We start from the raw sequence: 18,041 nt of genomic DNA, 5'->3' as shown, positions 1-18,041 counted from the left end.
ACCAGCTTTTTCCTCCTGCTTTCAAGCTACCGTTGTTGTAGCCCTTCCCTTCCACTCAAGTTCACGCTGTGTTGAACTGAAAATCGATGAGATGTTCCCTTCAGAAAAGAAGTGGTGAATGAATGCGTTGAAATACCAATAACATGAAATTTGGCCCTCTTTAGAAGCCTAACAACATGAAATTTGGCCCTGTTCAGTTGTTGAAGGGTTGAAGGCGTGAACTCAGGGGATAGCACTACGTCTAATGTTGGACATCTGGTTTTTTATCTATGCAATTATTATTTATAATCACATATTTTAAGCTTTGTTTCCTTAAAGCAGGACTAAACAGTGTCTATTTTTATAAACAGATGAGGATGCTAAATTCATACAAAACGTTAATAACAGAATGACAGCAATTACGGTCTCTAACTTTGTCATTCTCTTAGATTTCACAAGTTGAAAAATTTACCCAGCAATACTCTTTGGAGGCCTATACAACCTTTGGCATGTCTGTCCTCTTCAGCTGTCCAAAATAGTTATGCCACAACTTAAACAGTTACAGTCTGTGTTTAGTTAGAATATATATTTTTAAACGGCTTCATTCCAATTTCATCTTTACTCAGTATTGCTGTATAGGAAATGTGGGCCTATGTAGCAGTTATCTTTGAAAAAAAAGATCTCTTTTCTTTTATCTGTTTCTTTTCTTTGAAATCACCTTTTGCTGGTTTTTATCTGAATTTTTTTCATGCTTGTTCCGTCATCATTTGTTTTATATTTTTCTATCGTATTTTAATTATCCTTCCTATCTGGACCGTCTACATACACACATATGCAGAGAAAATAAGGAGATTATATGCATGTGTGTTTACGTAAATATAATATATATGACATTATATTATACATAATACAGTTATGTGTATATATTTACTGGCCGTGGCAGAGCTGTGGTGGTGAGTTTGATGCTGCTGGCCCCCGGGGGGGAGGCGTGGGCTGGGGGAAGGTGGGTGGCACAGGGTTATCATCACTGCTTTTTAGATTCAAGGTTTCCTTCACTCTTTATTAGCAACTGTAATAATATTACTTTTTTTTTACGTGAAAGCTGCATAAATAGGTAGCCCTACTTGAGACTTTAAATTCACTCACCTGGAGCAAGTCCAGCCCAGTAATCCTTCCAACAGCCATGAATGGATGTGGGACTGTGCATAAGAACCATCTGGTTTACAGCCCTCCTGGATTTCTGAAAGCTGCCATGGACACTAACCACTGCACAGTTAAAAATGCATATTTTTATATCTTAATGCAATATCAAATTATTCATTTTGCCTTGAGAGAAGTATATTTGCAAGAAGGCAAATTCCCATTCGTCTGACTTTCTTCTTGCTTTGCTCTTCTGCTTTGCAGACAAGCTGGGAAATTAATGAGGCCATAAACTGTTGAGGGTGTTAAGTAATAGAAATATACAGTATGAGTTTAATTTTCTTCATGGTGCATGATGGTTTAAAACGCAGGCAATTAAGTTTCTCTTTCCTGTGTTACACAGGTATATTGGATAATATCTAGTGTCCAGAGATTTATTTTTTTCCCCAGGAGAGTGAGAGAGATGTCAATAATTCTGCAATTCTCTAATTCACATTTTATTATGAGATTTTTTTTTTTTTTAGCCTAAAGGTAGCTAGTTATATTTTTCCCATTCTTTATTGCACAAACTGTTTTCTAATTGAGCTTCAGCATTGTAGACGACTTCTGAAATGCTGATAATCCAGTTTTAAGATGTCAATATGAGTTTTAATGGGGTTTTTTTTCTTCTCGCAGATGTTCTTGAAGGCTACAATGGCACAATCTTTGCTTATGGACAGACATCATCAGGAAAAACGCATACTATGGAGGTACAGTGGGAAAATTAAATCGGTTCGGTAGCAGCAGTAGAATTATATGTACAAATTACCTGAACGAGTTAGCTATCTGGAGCACTCGCCTCTGAGTGACATATAAAAAGAGATCTGTGCATGTTTAGCTTCTACTGCCTTTTAAGCTGTAGTATTTTTTTCAGTGTGGAGCTTTTTTCAAGAGATGTCTACAGATATCTAAACTAACAAATGGTGAGTGAAAAATATCAAGTGTAGTTTCACCATATTTGTCACAACAGTTGAGGTATGTGTATATTTTGAAGGATTTGAGTGAGATTTGTTAATCCACAAATGAAAACAGTAGTAAGAGTCTGTAGAGTTTCCCTTGCATGCAGGATTATGAAAATTCAGGCCTGCCTTATTGGTTTTCTCATTTGCACTCCCCTTCTGGGAATACCACTCTGGCATGCTGCAGCACAGATGGATGAATTTGGAAACTTGCTTTGGAGGAGAAGACCACCAAATTATACCAAATTCCAGGGGCTGAAGTCCTAAGTCTGTTTGTATTTCTGCTACATGAAGTGACAGTGCAGGGTTTTTTCCTGTGGTGGTTTGTTTTTTGTTTTTTTTAACCGTTCCGTTAGAAGACATTTAGATATTTTAGTCTCTTGCTCAAAAAGAAGGATCATTCAAGCATTTAATGCTCATTGGATTGTTCCATTACAACACTGCGCAAGCTGTGTCTACGTGTCTTGGAGCATTTGAGTTCAACTCCGAGGTTTAAAAAGGAAAAAATGAGCTTTCATTTGTTTAACATCATCAGATGGTTTTGCTACACGATTAACACAGGTGACCTACCTAACCTGAAGGTTAAAGGAGAGGGAAAGCAATATTCTCTCGAGCCAACAGGCCTTGGTGAAATTGCTGTTTGATTGCCACAGTTGCTCCTTTCCTGGAGGATGCAATAACTGATGCCTCACGTCTAATTAAGTCTGTCCTTGTGAGGATGGGGGAAATCACTAGCTCAGCCCTCACAGATGGCACAATGGCTGAGTAATCCACCAGCTCTGGATGTAATTAAATCAAAATGTCTGCAGGGCTTGAGCTGGTGCTTCCACATGGCATGGGGAAAGATCTCTTAAAGCCAATTTATATTCAGAATTACAAGCTGCGATAAAGAAAATGACTGTAGAAAAATGGCTGTTTCACTTCTTTAATAAAGAAAAAGCTGTCATTTTAAAGTGGAATCAAGTCTATATTCAGTTTTAATCCCCCTTTTTACCTAACATCCTCTTGTAAAGTTGCTAAAGTATGTTGTGGAAGAAAAAAATAGTCTGAAGTTGAAGAAATAGTAAATCCTTTTGGTAAAGCTGCTGTGGAGGATTTTCTGTGAAATGTGAAATGCTTCATAGTGTTAGTGTTAAGCTTAAGCAGGACACGGTAGTGTAATACAGCCGGGATAGACTTTTTGACATACGTAGGTCTTTCTCCTGTGCTAGAGAAAACATTTGCCAAGCAGTATAGCAGGACAGATACCTTCTCGAAAATTTTTGCCTGTAACATTATATTGATGGGCTTTGACCCTGTAGTAGAGTTTTCAACACTAGGTCCCTATAGATTGTAGTTATTATGTCAACATCCTGAAATTAAACAGCAGTGTCTCAAATGTTACACTTCACTAGCTCCTGCCTGCCTGCTATGTTGAAATGTGGACAGTAATGTTCTTATTAAAATGAGAAGCTTTAATGAGCAGACAACTCTCTGTCCAGGTGCTCTGGGGGAGTTTACTAGCTGCAATGTCAACGTGGCAGCAACAGCACATTTCTCCAAACTCTATCTGAAGTTACAGCTAAATTTATGACAGTGGGTTGGGTTGTTGGGGTTTGGTTTTTTTGATTCCACCTTTTCAGTGAATAGCCTACCTTTAACTTTCTTTTCACTTCCAGTTTATGGTCTCCATAAATTCTAATGAGACCTGCCTCAGTCATCTCTTGTTTTAATAAGAATCTATTTATAATAGAGTAAAAAATCAGTATTTTTCAATGTATCACAAACTGCTGGTGTTACAGCGTTTTAAAGACTCTTCTTAAAGCATTGAATGTGATCATGTTTCACTGAAATCTCTGCTGACTTAAAAGTGAGAAGGCCCAAGCCCAAGAAGTTGTAGATGCAGCGGTTGAGTTATGTGCACATTTAATCATGTTTTACAGATTGAGTTCTCTTCTGAGCTAGAGAAAGCTAGGTAGAGGAAAGCATAATTATTACAGGGCTTGTTGGGACTGGGAGAATGTTTAATTAAATACTTTTATAAGCTGTCACTTCCCCACAGTTATGAGGGGGTATGTTTACCTGGTGCAGTGATCCCAAAGCTGATGCACCTCTGTGCAGGCAGAAGTCTCTGCAACAAAACTTGGAATTCAAGCCATCCTTTGGCCGAGCTCACAACCCAGCTCCATCAAAGCTACTTATAGAAGCAGGGACACTGCACAGCTGTAGTGTTTCTGGATCTGTAGCTGCCTTTGCTGCCTCAGGGATCGTGCATTTTGTGGTACTTGATAGCATAAACGTACCTCTGGCTGGATATTATGCGCTCGACAAATCTCCGTTTATCCAACTTTAGGAAAACCTCCTTTCCCCTCTTTGGGAAAACTTGTGCAGTAATACAGGGTAGTCAGATGGTCTCAGTGAGCTTTTCAAGGGAGAAGGGATGGGTGGTGTGAAAACTGTACTGCAGTCTCTGCTCAGTACCAGTGCTGTGTGATGGAGCCGAGTGCTGGCAAGGTAAAACAGAGCGTTGGGGTCTGGTTTAAGTCTGTATTTATACATACCAGTTTTCCCCTCTGTCAGGGATTTAGTTATTTAATCACCCTCTTTTTCATTCTCATAGTCTGAAATAAAATGGTCTATCATATGACAAGGACTTTTTAGTTTTCGAGAAGCTTAATAGAATGGTGGATATGGTATAGCGTTTTAACTGCTCCTGCTGCAGAGGGTAATATTATTTGTATAATATAAATAAAATATCCATGGCTTAGATACAGCTGAATGCTGCTTTATAGGGAAAGCAGTCAGCAATGTAACTGATTTATTTATATTCCCTCCCCTTTTTTTTCCCCAGGATGTGTATGTAATTCGAGGGCAGAAATCTCTTAACTACTTTAAATAAAGGCTTTGAGATGGGGAGATTATGTCAGTTCTTCGTGTTAAATTTCCTTCATCCTAGGTTGATGCTTGGAAGTTGATTGTCATTTCACCAGCTTTAGCATAAAGGAAGTAACGTCTAGGAAGATTATATTTGACTATACTAATAAAGGCTGAGAAACTTGGAAAACAGGTCAACGTGACCCACTAGTCATTCACAAACATGCATAATACTGAAAACCACATGTATGTGGGTATGCTTTTCTTCCTATTTCGTTAAATAAAATTTGTTGTTTAATAATTTTTAGCCATTACAGATCAGATCTGACTTCCCATGATTTGGAATTGTATGGTTGTCCACTATTTAAAAAAAAAAAAATAAAAATTCCTCCCACTACTTGGAGTAAGATGCTTTGTTTCACTGATATGGGCTGTACTACTTGGACAAAGATATATTCAAAAGATATATTAGAGTTCTAGACTCTGTGTTCTGATGGCGTCTTACGACTACTGACATATTATTGCATATTTAATCAGTTTCATAAAACATTTGAAAATAACGATACAGTGTATGCTGTAGTCAGAAAAGGTTTTTATTTCGAGTTCATATTTCTGTTCTGTTTTCAAGTGGTGTTAGCTTTCCTGAATGTGTCTGGCTTTTCAAAAAGAGCAATGCAACTAAAAGGAGCCACACCAGCAGGGCAATTGTTGGGTTTTGTTAATAATCAGTTCTTGAAAGCATAAAGGAAGGTGGTTTTTCAAATTAACCCAGAGAACAGTGGTGTTTGTAAGGCACAGCGCTCTGGCAATAGGCCCAGCGAGTTCAAATCAGAGTATGTTACTCTAATCCCCAAATCCCTACAACCCAGATTTCCCTTTAGCTTTCTAGCATAGTGGTGAAAGAGAAACAAAATGCTTTAATACTTCTTGTTTCTGACACATTTCCAAATATCTGATTGAACTGGGAGAACTGGGCTGTAATTTGGACGTCTGTTTGTGATTATTTGACTACCTTTGATCAGAGAGTGACAGTGTAAATAACGGCAGGACAGTGTGCTTGGCAAGTGGCAGGAGCTGACAAAACAAATAAATTCAGTCCGTTGGGCGAAGAATGCTAACACATTGAGTTGTTCTGCCACCTTTTCTGTGCACTTAAATCAAACAATCCCTGCCTCCCGAGCTGCAGACATGTAGGTGTCCACTGGAGGAAGGTGTGTTTGGAAAAACATTCTCCTCTCTCGTACCTGAGCAAGGCTTTCCAAGTTACCAAGGTTTGGTTTCGTGTCCGCAGGGAAAGCTGCACGACCCTCAGCTCATGGGAATCATTCCGAGAATTGCACATGACATCTTTGATCACATCTATTCTATGGATGAAAACCTGGAGTTTCATATAAAGGTAAATGCAGACTGACGTGTTACGTAATGGGTCGGGTCACAGAAAGTTGAGCTGGGTGGGAAAGCTGCATTCATGCTGTAACATTGTGCTGCAGAATTTTTCCTTTCTGCCTTTTATAACTCAAACCCCGTTCCATTACTGAAGATATTTACTAGAAATAACCCAATACAGTTATTAGCCTTTGATGGAAGTTTTTCTTCAGTGTGTTTTCATCTCAGATTTGGTAGTCTGTTACTTGTCTAGTCTCTCACCACAGGTGATAGCCTAGCCAAAAGGGTAAGAAAACACTTAATTCCCTGCAGCTTCTCCAAGGGCTGTACCTCAGCCCTGCTAGTTATGACCATAAATACCATTGATCCGCACGATGGTTTTGAGAATACTGACATGTTGTCCTTATCTCAAGGATATAAACAGTCCTCTGTAATATGTGGGTTTGAAATGGAGGGAAGATGACTTTGGGCAATTTATGGAAAGATGTCTAGAAGTAAATTTTAGCTCAAAAGCTTGTGCATGGGTTCCTTAAGATGGTGATCCAAGTCTCGATTTGAACAGCTGCTGTGTTTTTCCATGTCCCTATCTTAATCCCAACCATATGATCTCTCAAATTTTTTGAGTGGCCTTTAATTCTTACTGTTCATCCAGTGTCCTGGGGAGCTCTCAGCCATGGGGGGGACATCAGTCCGTCTGGCAGAGCTGGGGTCAGACTACAGCTTGCTTCCAGGCAGACATCAGTAAAATTACCCAGTGGATTGCAGGAAAAATTAGCACTCCTCTGTGTCGTCCCTCCCTCAAAACACACAAAATACACCTACATATCTGGCTTGGGTAAAGTAAAGTAGCTGAGCACAGGTAGAATGTGGGAACAGTCTCTCCTGCTGTGACCAGGTGATGCTCTCTGAGAATGGAGCTCTCTTCCTCTGTCCTTCTTGTGTCTGAAAGTTAGAGATGAGTGGCTTTTTAGTGCTGCTTGCACTAGAGCCCTTGAAGCACTTCTGGCAGGTATATATGTGTGTATATATATATTTTAATAATCTAACAAAGTACCTCTGAACCAGCTACTGATCTGGAAGAACTAGGTCATCTTGTATTGAGAACCCTCTCAGCAGTGCCTGCTCGTGGGGGTGCTCATGAAGTACAGACAGAAAAAGCAGCCTTACACATTACAAATAAACCATCTAAATATTTGAATAGACCTTGGATTGTGAAATACTGAGCTGCTTAGAAGAGACACCTCTGAATTTTCATAGAAATGGCTTCCATAGAAGTGACACTGATTTCTTTTCATCATCTATAAAGCTCTCCTGTGGCTATTGCTATTCTACATGATAACACTTGGATACCAACATATGGGGACCCCCTTGTACAAGATGTAGTGAATTCCTGTCTCGGCAGAAGATTATTGCTTTATAAACGATGTTCTGCCAGCACTGAATTGTTTCTGTGGCTTCCTAGCATAGTTGACGTTTATGAATATCTTAACAGAAAAGCTGCCTAAATAGGAGTGAGTGAGTGATTATACAAGGAGCTGTCATTGAGAGAAATGCATGTTCTGTCATTGGGAGCAAGGATTTAACCAAACTGTCATACTCTTTTAATAACTGAGCCAACGTTGAAAATTAATTTTTTTTTTTTCTTCTCTCCCTCTTTAATAGAGACCCGTTTAGAACAGGGAGGGGAACTTGCTATCTCTTGTGTGGGTTGGTCCTCAGCAGTGTGTTAATAGGACAATACAAAGCACATGAGTTAAGTCTGGGTGAGCCAGACTGTTGAAATGAGCTGGTCCAGAGGATGGCTTTAAATGGGACACAGGTGAAGTACATGCACAAAAGCAAAATATATCTATTTAACAGCAGTTGTCACATAGGGAGATCAACTCATCAGTATAAAAAACCAGACATAATTTATTTTTCACATGAGGGAGAATGATAGTTTAATACATAGCTAGAGATTACAGATACCTGGAGTTTAGCCATGTAGTATTCTAGCTAAATAATCCCTGGATAAAGCTTATTTAGGGTACAGTTAGGCACCATGCCCCTAACACATTTCTGTTTGCTTCTGTGAGTCAAATACCCTTTCATTAACAGAGTCATTCATTCATTCATTCATTCTCCCTCTTCTGAATTCTTTTTTTTTTTTTCTTAGCACAATTGTTTCTCTGTTACAGAAAAGCTCATTTTCAGTTTTGTCTTTGGGAGTTGATTCAAGACAGATTTCACATATGCTTTATTTAAAAGCTTAATTTAATATATATTGCTTAGGCTTATGTAACTTGTGTGTTACCCCACTGAAGGTGCTGTCTGCTTTTGTGCTGCTGAATGTCAGTGTACCTCTTACAGTTGTCAAACTTGACCCTTCTCGTGATGCATCCGTACTGATATGATAGCAGCTGAATTGATTTGATTCTGTTCAATATTTTTGTCAATCTTGCCTATGTAAAAAAAAATAAACCCAACAAGATTTCTCTGAGGGTTTTTTGCTATACATCCCTGATGAATCATTGATAAATGAAGAAAAATCGATGACTTGTAAATCATTCAAAATACAAGTATGTTCACACGGAAGATGTAATTTAAGCTATGTGGGAGGTGGGGTTTATTTTTAGTCTGATGCTTTTTATTTTGACAGATACAGAAATATAAGTACAGAGATTTTTAAGGCACCAAAGTTTAAATCTGTAATGTTTATGATTACTTAATTAGGTTTCCTACTTTGAGATATATTTGGACAAAATAAGGGACCTACTTGATGGTAAGTTCTGCATTTATTATGTGACTAAGTGGGTTTTGGTTTGGTATAAATCAACACTTAAGGGGAAACAGTTACTTTTTTTGAGAGTGATTTAAATTTAAGCTGTAGGACTGGGTTTGTGAAACAGAATTTTGCAGTTAAAGTCATCTGATCTCTGACTCTTGTGCACCTGCCTCTGCAGTGCTACATAGCTTGATTATAAATCAATGAGTGCAGAGAATTTTACAGACCCCAAGGCAGGTCTGAGCCTCATTGGCAACATATGTTCTTACAGTAAAACTACAGTTTAAAAATGTATATAGCGTTTTGTTGAGATTTTTTGGTTAAATTTAGAATACATTTGGTTCAACTTACTCCTTGTGTTGCTTCTGTTAGGTAGAGTTTGTTGGGAGTGATCGATCTCTTTTACAATTTGTGTCTCCGTGTGTGTGTGCTGTATGTTAATGAAAGTGTGAATTGTGTGTGTTGAACTGGTCTGAAGACAGAGCAATGTATGTAATGGCAACACAAACCCAGGAATATGTATTTGAGCTTTTTGGAATTCCAGTGAGTTCTTCTCTCTCTTTGGAAATTCTTCAAAATCCGAGTTGGTCTGTTTGTTTTATTAATCCAAGCAATAAACCAAAAGCTTTTGTGCCACAACGTTAACTTCAAAGAAACAGGTATAAGATCGACACAAGAAACAACTTTTATGTAACAGAAATTTCATAAGGAGCAGGAAGTGACTACAGTTCTCACTTACAAATTTAATACATTCATGGTATTTGTCATGCCTATAGTCGACACATTATATTACCTGTGGAATATTCCTAATGATCTCCATCTTTTCTAGTGTCAAAGACAAACCTCGCTGTACATGAAGACAAAAACAGAGTCCCATATGTTAAGGTACAAGGAAAATTTGATGCTGAGTTTTTCATTCTTTCCCACATACGCATTTATTTACACATTTACATTTGTGTTGCAGTGTTTTTGCTGAATGATTCAGCTCATGTTCAGAGTCTTGAATGTTAAAATAGTATTGGTCCCTGGATTTAAACAGTTTCCTGAAATATTAATGGGCTTGAATTACATTTTCTTTATTTTTCTGACATTAAACATTTCCATTTTGTTAGTATGGTGTTAAATTTTAAGTATTCGTATTCCCATTTCATGACAGATATGAAAGAGAACATCTTGAAGAATTTTCTTCTTTAATATTTTGTTGCTGTAATCTTGCAATATTTTAGAACAGATTTGTTGGTTTAGGGATTTGTTTGATGGCTTCCTGAGCTCTCACTTATTTGTTATGAACATACTTGTTATGAACATATGTGAGCCTTAATGTACATATAATATTGTTCTGTTCCTGGGGAGGGAAAAAAAAAAAATGTTAAAATAATTCCTTCAGTAATATTGCGTTAAGGCAGAGAACAAGGACTATGCATCTTGTCTTGCAGTTTGAGAGAGAAAAACTAATTTGGGTATGTAACCTAACCCAAATTAGTAACAGGAATATATGCCTTATCATTCCACATATTCTACATACAGAAGCTCTTTTCTGCTGCATGTTTGGATCTGAGCGAGTCTTTAACCTTGTGAAAGAAAATTGTCTCTCAGATTATCCCGTGGACTCCTGAAAGTCATACAAAGGGATATTTTGGTCCATTGCCTCACTAATGATCGTGTTGGATGTTGATGGTTCTTCTAATTGTTTTGTTCATCAGTGCTAAATACTCTTCCCGTTGGCATTTGGAGTACTAGGACGCTGCCTCAACTTTTCTGTTTTCAACTTGCATATTTCTAGGGTTGTACAGAAAGATTTGTATCTAGTCCTGAAGAAGTTTTGGATGTCATTGATGAAGGGAAAGCTAACCGTCATGTAGCCGTTACAAGTAAGTACTCTGCAGGAGCTTCTCCGGATATAAAGTGTGGGTGATTGTAGCTTCCTCGTGGTGTATTGATTCTTCATGTTCACAGAGTGCTTTGAGTTATTTATGTGAACGATGTAACGATGCACAAATTATAACGCTTTAAAAGTAATAGAGCTGGACTTTTGTTACTGCTTCACTGCATACAGGAACATTTATTGACTTTCAGCTTTGAGAACCCCTGAATTTAATATTTGGCATTGTATAGTATTGTCACATAAAACATCCAAATTTGTATTGTTACGTGTAGTATAGATATTTTGAAATTATGCGCACACATTCTTCTTTGTGCTACAAGTCAAGAACTCAGAGCAATTCACTGGTCACATAGCAGGCAAAGGCCGCAGAGCAATTATCAGCCTCTGCCTACTTACCTCTTGCAAGTGAAGCAGTGACTTGGATTGAGTTCAACGATAGCAAAGCAAACAAATCTTCCCGAATTAAAAAATCATAATAATCATTTCAGCCTGTGCCAAATTTGTTGACATCGTGTTGTGTACAGCCTGCTAGCATTACGGTGCTAAAATGGGCTGTTTCCCAATTTATACTGTAAGATGTCTTTGATCCAAGCAGTGGGCTTGGCAGAACCTCAGCTTGTAACTCAAATTTTGGGGGTAGGGTGGGTTTTTCGGGTATGATTTTTGTTTGCGGATTTTTTTTAATTGATTTTTTTTGTGATGCACCGGGTAACTTCTTTCTCTTCCATGTCTCTACCTTCTTGCTTTGTTAAACCCTATGTTGCTTTAGCTTTCCCATGCCTTCCTCACCATACTAATAGAAATGTATTCTGTTTTTTTCTGAGTAATGCCTCCTCCCATTGTTTCTGCTGTTTTCTTTAACAAAAAATATCCAAATACGCCTTTTTCTGTGATACTACCTGCTGCATTTGGTGCACCCAGAAAAGTTATGATGAAAGCTGACAGAGGATGAATTTTATCTAGACTGAAGTGGCAAGGAGCAAATTTGGAAGTGTTACTGAAAAACACTGACTTTGGAAATGGAGGAGAAAAAGATAGTTCAGATAGATATAAACATTGCTATGAAAGGGAATGGGGGAAAGGTGGTGGGGGGGGGTTTGTGGTAACAGAAAATAGAGAAAACAGATGAGAAAAAGTGCTTTACCGATTCTTAATATTTTCCTTTTGCTACTTAATGAAACTTCAAGCATAACATGGTTACAATCAAAGTTAGAATAAGTGGAAGCTGAAGCTATAGCTGCTTGGGTTTTACCTGCAGCCTGGGTGAAGGAGCATCTTTAACTCCATAAGCAATAAAAATCAATCTGAAATTGCAATTTAAATAGCGTGGGTTTGATGAAGACCTTCGCTAAATCTTTGTGTGAGATCTCCTCAAACAATTGCACTGAGACCTGCCCAACTTCTTTTTATTGCAATTATTATTATTTCTCTTTAAATTCTTTTGCTCAGCTCAGAATTATTCCTCTACCCAGGATGCTGAACATACATTTTCATTGTAGTCCTGTGTCTAAATAGTGTCTGTTCTATCACAGCAGGTTTTGTCTAAGCTGTCTATACTCATGAAGAAGCATAAAAGAACAGAGCCTTTATTTCTTACTGTATCTGTGAAATGTTACTTTATTATTCTTATGCTATGATTTTTTTGGTTATTTTTTTACTATTTCTGGTCAAATTTTATCGCTTCAGCGGAATAAAAAAACTTTCCAAAAAGAAAGAAAAGGAAAAGAAAAAGCATCTTTTTTTCCAAGGCTGTCATTTATCGTGAGTCTGATTAATTTGTTCACGTTGGGAGAAAGTAGGAGCTCATTCCATAGTCCATGAGCAGCTCTCGGCGCAGACACTGCTGTCAGTACAGGGGTCTGGGTTCTCCAGTGAATCACCTCATACTTTGGAATTTGCTAGCCATAGGCTAGCTCGGATGAAATGTAATTTCTTATCGGGTTCTAAAGTAACTTAAAAAAAAACCCCTTTCAAATGTGATTGCAGATATGAATGAACACAGCTCTAGGAGCCACAGTATCTTCCTCATTAATATTAAACAAGAGAATGTGGAAACTGAGAAGAAACTCAGTGGAAAGCTTTACCTGGTAGACTTGGCTGGTAGCGAGAAGGTAATCCTTCCTTTTTTCCTAAAATGCTGAATGATCCCAGTGGGATCACTGAACTGATCATGGGAATGTGTGTCAGTGCTAAACGAAGCTAGGTTTTACAGAAGTCTTACCTTAGGCTATCATTAGTATGGCAATTTTTAATTTTTGTTTTAAATGTAGGTTGGAAAAAAGGAGCAGATCAGAACTATTGGTATGAAATGCAAAGCTCAAAAATCTGCAATATAACTTCATTTACAAAGAAGTGGATCGAACCAGTGTGCTTTTGTATAGCTTCACATTTAGTTGTGGGTATTTGAGGAAAGTAGTGTAATTGTAATGTAATTTGTCAAATTAGACAACTGTTTTAATTTTCTTATATTCAGACATGTCCTATTTCTAGGTTTTCTGTAATTATTCCACATGCTAGATCAATGAAATAACAGCAGTTAATGCAGTTATACAGCTGAAGTCTATTTGAAGCTCACTGAATGACTCTCTTGTGGTGACTATTTCTGCTTTCCAATATAGAAAAATACTAACCAGAAAAGAGCTTATGTCTGTTTACCAAAAGAGTAATGATCTAGAGCAGTTCCGCAGTGGAAAAACAACATTGTTTCCCAGTTTCTCATTCTGGCAACTTCTGGAGTGTTCAAAATTTCACTGTAAATGAAATAAATAAATTATAAACCTTGTAATTTTGCAACGCCATAGAATTCTTTATTCAAGCTGGATGCTTGGTAACTATTAGGCATGTCAAAATAATTACTCATGGTGAAGCTATGACTCTCATTGTGGTCATACAATTCTATTTCTTTCTGAAAATGAGAAATAAAGTGGAAGATTTTGTTTGATAGTCTGGGCAGCTTTCAGAATGCTCATTGGGACGCAGTAGTTGATAACCCATTGGTACAATGCAGAAACCATCCATCTGAGTAATTAATTGTGTTACTTTCTGTTACTGAACATAATACTAAACGTTAGATTAAGAACTCTTCATGGTGTTTAAAAAATGAGTGCCTAGTCAGGCTTTGCTTTCCTCTGAAAACAAAACTTGTGTGGCTCTTCATGTTTGTTAAGACATTGTACAGAAAACCTGAAAGAAGGGTTTGCCTGGTAGATTACTTTCCTAAAAGAGACCATTACCTTTCCTTTTATGTCATGTGACATTTTTAGAGGAAAGTGCACATACTGTAGTTTTAATGTGGAGAACCACCCCCCCAAAAATTTAAAGAAAACCCCCCACAAAAAGAGAGAAAAGACTATAAAGCTGTGTGGCTGTCCAAAGGAGTGCTGGTCCCAGGCCACGAAGCTTCTCACCTGGGCGCCCTTGGGATCCAGCTCAAGGACCAGTAAAGCTCGCATTCAGGATGAGTGAGATCACACTTTTTCAGGCCTGATATTCTTGGTCCATGCAAGTAAAATACAAAGCCAAGGCACTCGTTCGGTGGCATATGCATTACCACTGAGTGTGCCCTGAGAATATACCTGTGGTGTTCCCTGTCTGTGTGGACTCTCTGGCCTTGGGAATGGTCCCCAAGTGTCCTCAGGCGAGCACAGACCTCCCAGCTTTTCCCTTAACAAAGTAAGGGGCAACTTGCTCTTACACTGGAAGCAAAGTGGAAGTATTACAGGCTTCCACTAACAAAAAAATGCAGATAAAATTCTCCTTCTTCGTGCTGAGGACAAGCTTGCTTTGTTTTTCTTCCAAGAGCATCTTTAACTGTTGCACTATCTGCGTTGTATTGTACAGACGGTTGCTGGGAGCCGAGCCTGACTGTTGCCTGCTCTCTTTGGTAGGTCAGCAAAACTGGAGCGGAGGGCGCTGTTCTTGATGAAGCTAAAAATATCAATAAGTCTTTGTCTGCTTTAGGCAATGTGATATCTGCCTTGGCAGAAGGAACTGTAAGTAATCCTGTTTTGTGTTGTTGAAGAATGGCTTTTTATTTATCTGTTTCTTTGCCACGCACATAAAAAAATAAGCTAACAATTCAGAAAGAAGAAAATATTAGCTTTCCAACCAGTGACACTTCTGCTGTTCTACTAAAGATAAGAAACTAATTCTCAGTGATTTCACTTGAGTGATTATCCAGTCTTAGCACAATCAAAACAATTACTCTTCAGGATTCTATACTTCAAATCCATTAAACCTGTTACTGTTGACTCATGTTCTTTCTCATTACGCTATCATTATTTAAAACAATTGTCTCTTACTTATATTTTGATTAGAAAACCCATGTTCCATACCGAGACAGCAAAATGACCCGAATACTCCAGGATTCCCTTGGTGGGAACTGCAGAACCACCATCGTTATATGCTGCTCTCCTTCTGTGTTCAATGAAGCAGAAACAAAGTCAACCCTGATGTTTGGGCAGCGGTGAGTCCCACTCAGCGTTAGGCTCTTCCCTGTGTTCTGAGCCAGCCGTGCCGAGGGGAGCGAGAGGAGTTCAGCATTTTAAAATAGGGAGGTTATGGTTTCTGGAGTTGTTCAAAAATAGTACTGGAGAACTTGAGAAAACTGTCTCTTCATTCCCTGTGGTACCAGAAAAATAAATGTTAATGTTGGCCAGCAGTTGCACTACTTAAAAGCTCTGGTAATTTTTCCTGCAGAAAATACAAAGTGTTACAGTCGTTCTTTGAAATCTTATGGGGAAGATAATGGTATTGGGCAGTTTTCTGGTGGCTAACTCAGTGGAAACCATTTGGTTTTCCTTTATCTGATAGTGCTCATGATGCTTTTAAGATGTGTCTTCTCGAATGGCATCTCAGGGGTTATTGTTAGGGTTGTAAGAAGTATTCTTTAACCATTAAGAAAAATGAAGAATATGGGCACGGTGTCATATTGACAACTTTGTTAGATTACCATGATGGCTCACAGACATTTTTTAATATGACTGAAGCATCGTAACAATTTAGCAACAAGTCCTCAGAAACAGCGAAGATAAAATAAGTGTGGAAGTATTCAGAAAGAAAATTTCTCTTCCATATGTGTTCGTTGGCAATAGTCATATGAAATACATTTAGAAAGTTTGCAGAAATAGGTCAGGCTGATTATGTAATTACTGCTTTTGTTGTAATGGAGGAGAACTCTGATACTTTGGAAAATGACTCATTTTATTTGTGTAGTAGCAGAAAGAAAAATATTAGTAAGTTATTGTTTGAAATAGAATTTATTTAACGGTTTGTACAATACAATAAATTTGTCTCTGAAAATGGGTTGTTATCCACCAGGCATAATATTTGCATCGAAGCCCATATTGTTAAGGATTATTTTATACTGGAAAGTAAAATCATGTATAAAAGATTAATCTGACAGTCTTCTATTAATTCATTGCCCCGTTGTTATCCTTTAATGCAAGCTTTCCTTAGATTTTCGTGAGGGAAGATGATCCCTTTGGTGTGTTTGTCTAAGAGCGTGTAAAAGTGCAGGACAGACAGCAGCAGTTGGGTGCAGCCCCTCTTTGTGGAGAGCTGTGCATTGGTGCAGGTGAGGCCTGGAGGGCACTTCTGCCACACGCTCTCCCTCGAGCATTGCCAGAACCAGCGTTAACTTGCCCTTGGCGTCAGCTCTTGGGATTTGTGGAAGGTGAGGAGGGACCCACGTGCTGCAAAACCCCTGAATTCCTCTGGTCTCCGCTTCCTATAGCGTTTCCTTCCTTCACAGCAGAGCTATAAGCTACTCATTTAAATAACAGCATGCAGGAAAAACTCCCCAAAGGGAACTTCACAGGTCGCTGCAGTAAGTTTTTATGGAAAAAAGACTGTAGAGGGAGGAAGTGGTCATTAACATAATTAGATTAAGTGTTGCCATGGCATTTTAATTCACCATTGTATGATGAACATGAGTTTAAATTACTGAAGATGTAAGCTTCTACTATCCCATCTGCTATAATGTGTGTCGCAGAAATTTTCAGTAAACGCAAATATTAAGATGCAGTTACTCAATGGTGTTAAGAACTTTGAAGTATAATGAGTCGCACAGTTTTTGTTGATGGTAAAAGTTTAAATGTTTCGATGGTTCAAAGTTCAAACCTGCAGGCCATTTTAGATGAGTCTTGCACCTCCGTAGACCTGAAGAGCTCTCCCAAAGGTCCTGCTAATTCATCCTGGCTAAGGTTCCAGGGCAGTAATGCAGCTGCAAGGGACATTTAATTTTAAATAGATAAGTAGGCGCTGTGTTAGGTTTCAGTCTGCTTGCTGTTATGCTAAACTGTCTGTCTGCAGCTATGGTTTGAAATAAAAAGAAATGTAAGCAGTGAAATATCAGATTAAGGGGGTTAAACGGTAGTGTGTCTTTTTTAAAATTATTTTTTAAAATCTAGATTAAAAGAGGTGTACTTTTGCCATGTGCTTCAGGTTCTCTGGAAGTTGTGTGCTTGGGTACTCAAGGAGGTGTGTGCAGAGGAAGTCCAGTTTCCATGTTATTTCAGTTTATATTTCTCTTGGTTTCATTTCTCTTTTCAGTAATCAGTAAATCTTGCTTTTCTGTCTGTGGCAAAATAATTTTCAAACCAACTCTGCGCATCCTGGCTAGAGAGCTTGGAGTGATGTGACATGACTGACATTTATCTAGGAAGAGGAACATTTTTAAGACGTTCCTTACTGAGGCCTAGGATGTCAGCTGAAAAAAAATGGGAAAACAACTAAATACTCGGTGGGAGTGCTCGATTGGGGTTTACTGTAGGGTTTTTCTTTGCTGAAAAGCTCTAGAACTGGGCTGAAATAGGAGTTCCTCGTGGAGAGCATTCACTTGTGAGAGAGGAAATATAAGTAGGAGGGCTGGTGGTGCCCTAGACCTGCAGAGCAGCACACTTGCTATACACAGGGAGTATTATTTGTCAGCATTTTGGATAGGAATCTTGCTGTCTATGGGAAGTGGTTTCTTTTACGGGCTCTTTGGTTTGTGGGAGTTTCATTTTTCTGATGTGACAGTTTTAAGGACCTGAAT

At 38.3% G+C, this 18,041-nt stretch overlaps 1 protein-coding gene across 2 annotated transcripts in view; it reads left to right on the top strand.

The window, feature by feature from the left end:
* KIF5C (kinesin family member 5C) overlaps positions 1–18,041 on the top strand; it is an 86,707-nt gene that overhangs the window by 30,955 nt on the left and 37,711 nt on the right. For both annotated transcript variants that reach the window (XM_074910074.1, XM_074910075.1), the window contains exons 3-10: positions 1,795–1,868; positions 6,262–6,366; positions 9,069–9,117; positions 9,950–10,005; positions 10,904–10,991; positions 12,992–13,116; positions 14,893–14,997; positions 15,322–15,470. In XM_074910074.1, the coding sequence (XP_074766175.1) occupies positions 1,795–1,868; positions 6,262–6,366; positions 9,069–9,117; positions 9,950–10,005; positions 10,904–10,991; positions 12,992–13,116; positions 14,893–14,997; positions 15,322–15,470 (751 nt within the window). The remainder of the gene's footprint in view (positions 1–1,794; positions 1,869–6,261; positions 6,367–9,068; positions 9,118–9,949; positions 10,006–10,903; positions 10,992–12,991; positions 13,117–14,892; positions 14,998–15,321; positions 15,471–18,041) is intronic.

Source organism: Athene noctua, chromosome 7, assembly GCF_965140245.1.
Source record: "Athene noctua chromosome 7, bAthNoc1.hap1.1, whole genome shotgun sequence".
Lineage (NCBI taxonomy): Eukaryota > Metazoa > Chordata > Aves > Strigiformes > Strigidae > Athene > Athene noctua.
Note: the sequence above shows the minus strand (reverse complement) of the source record. Positions and strands in the feature narration are given on the sequence as shown.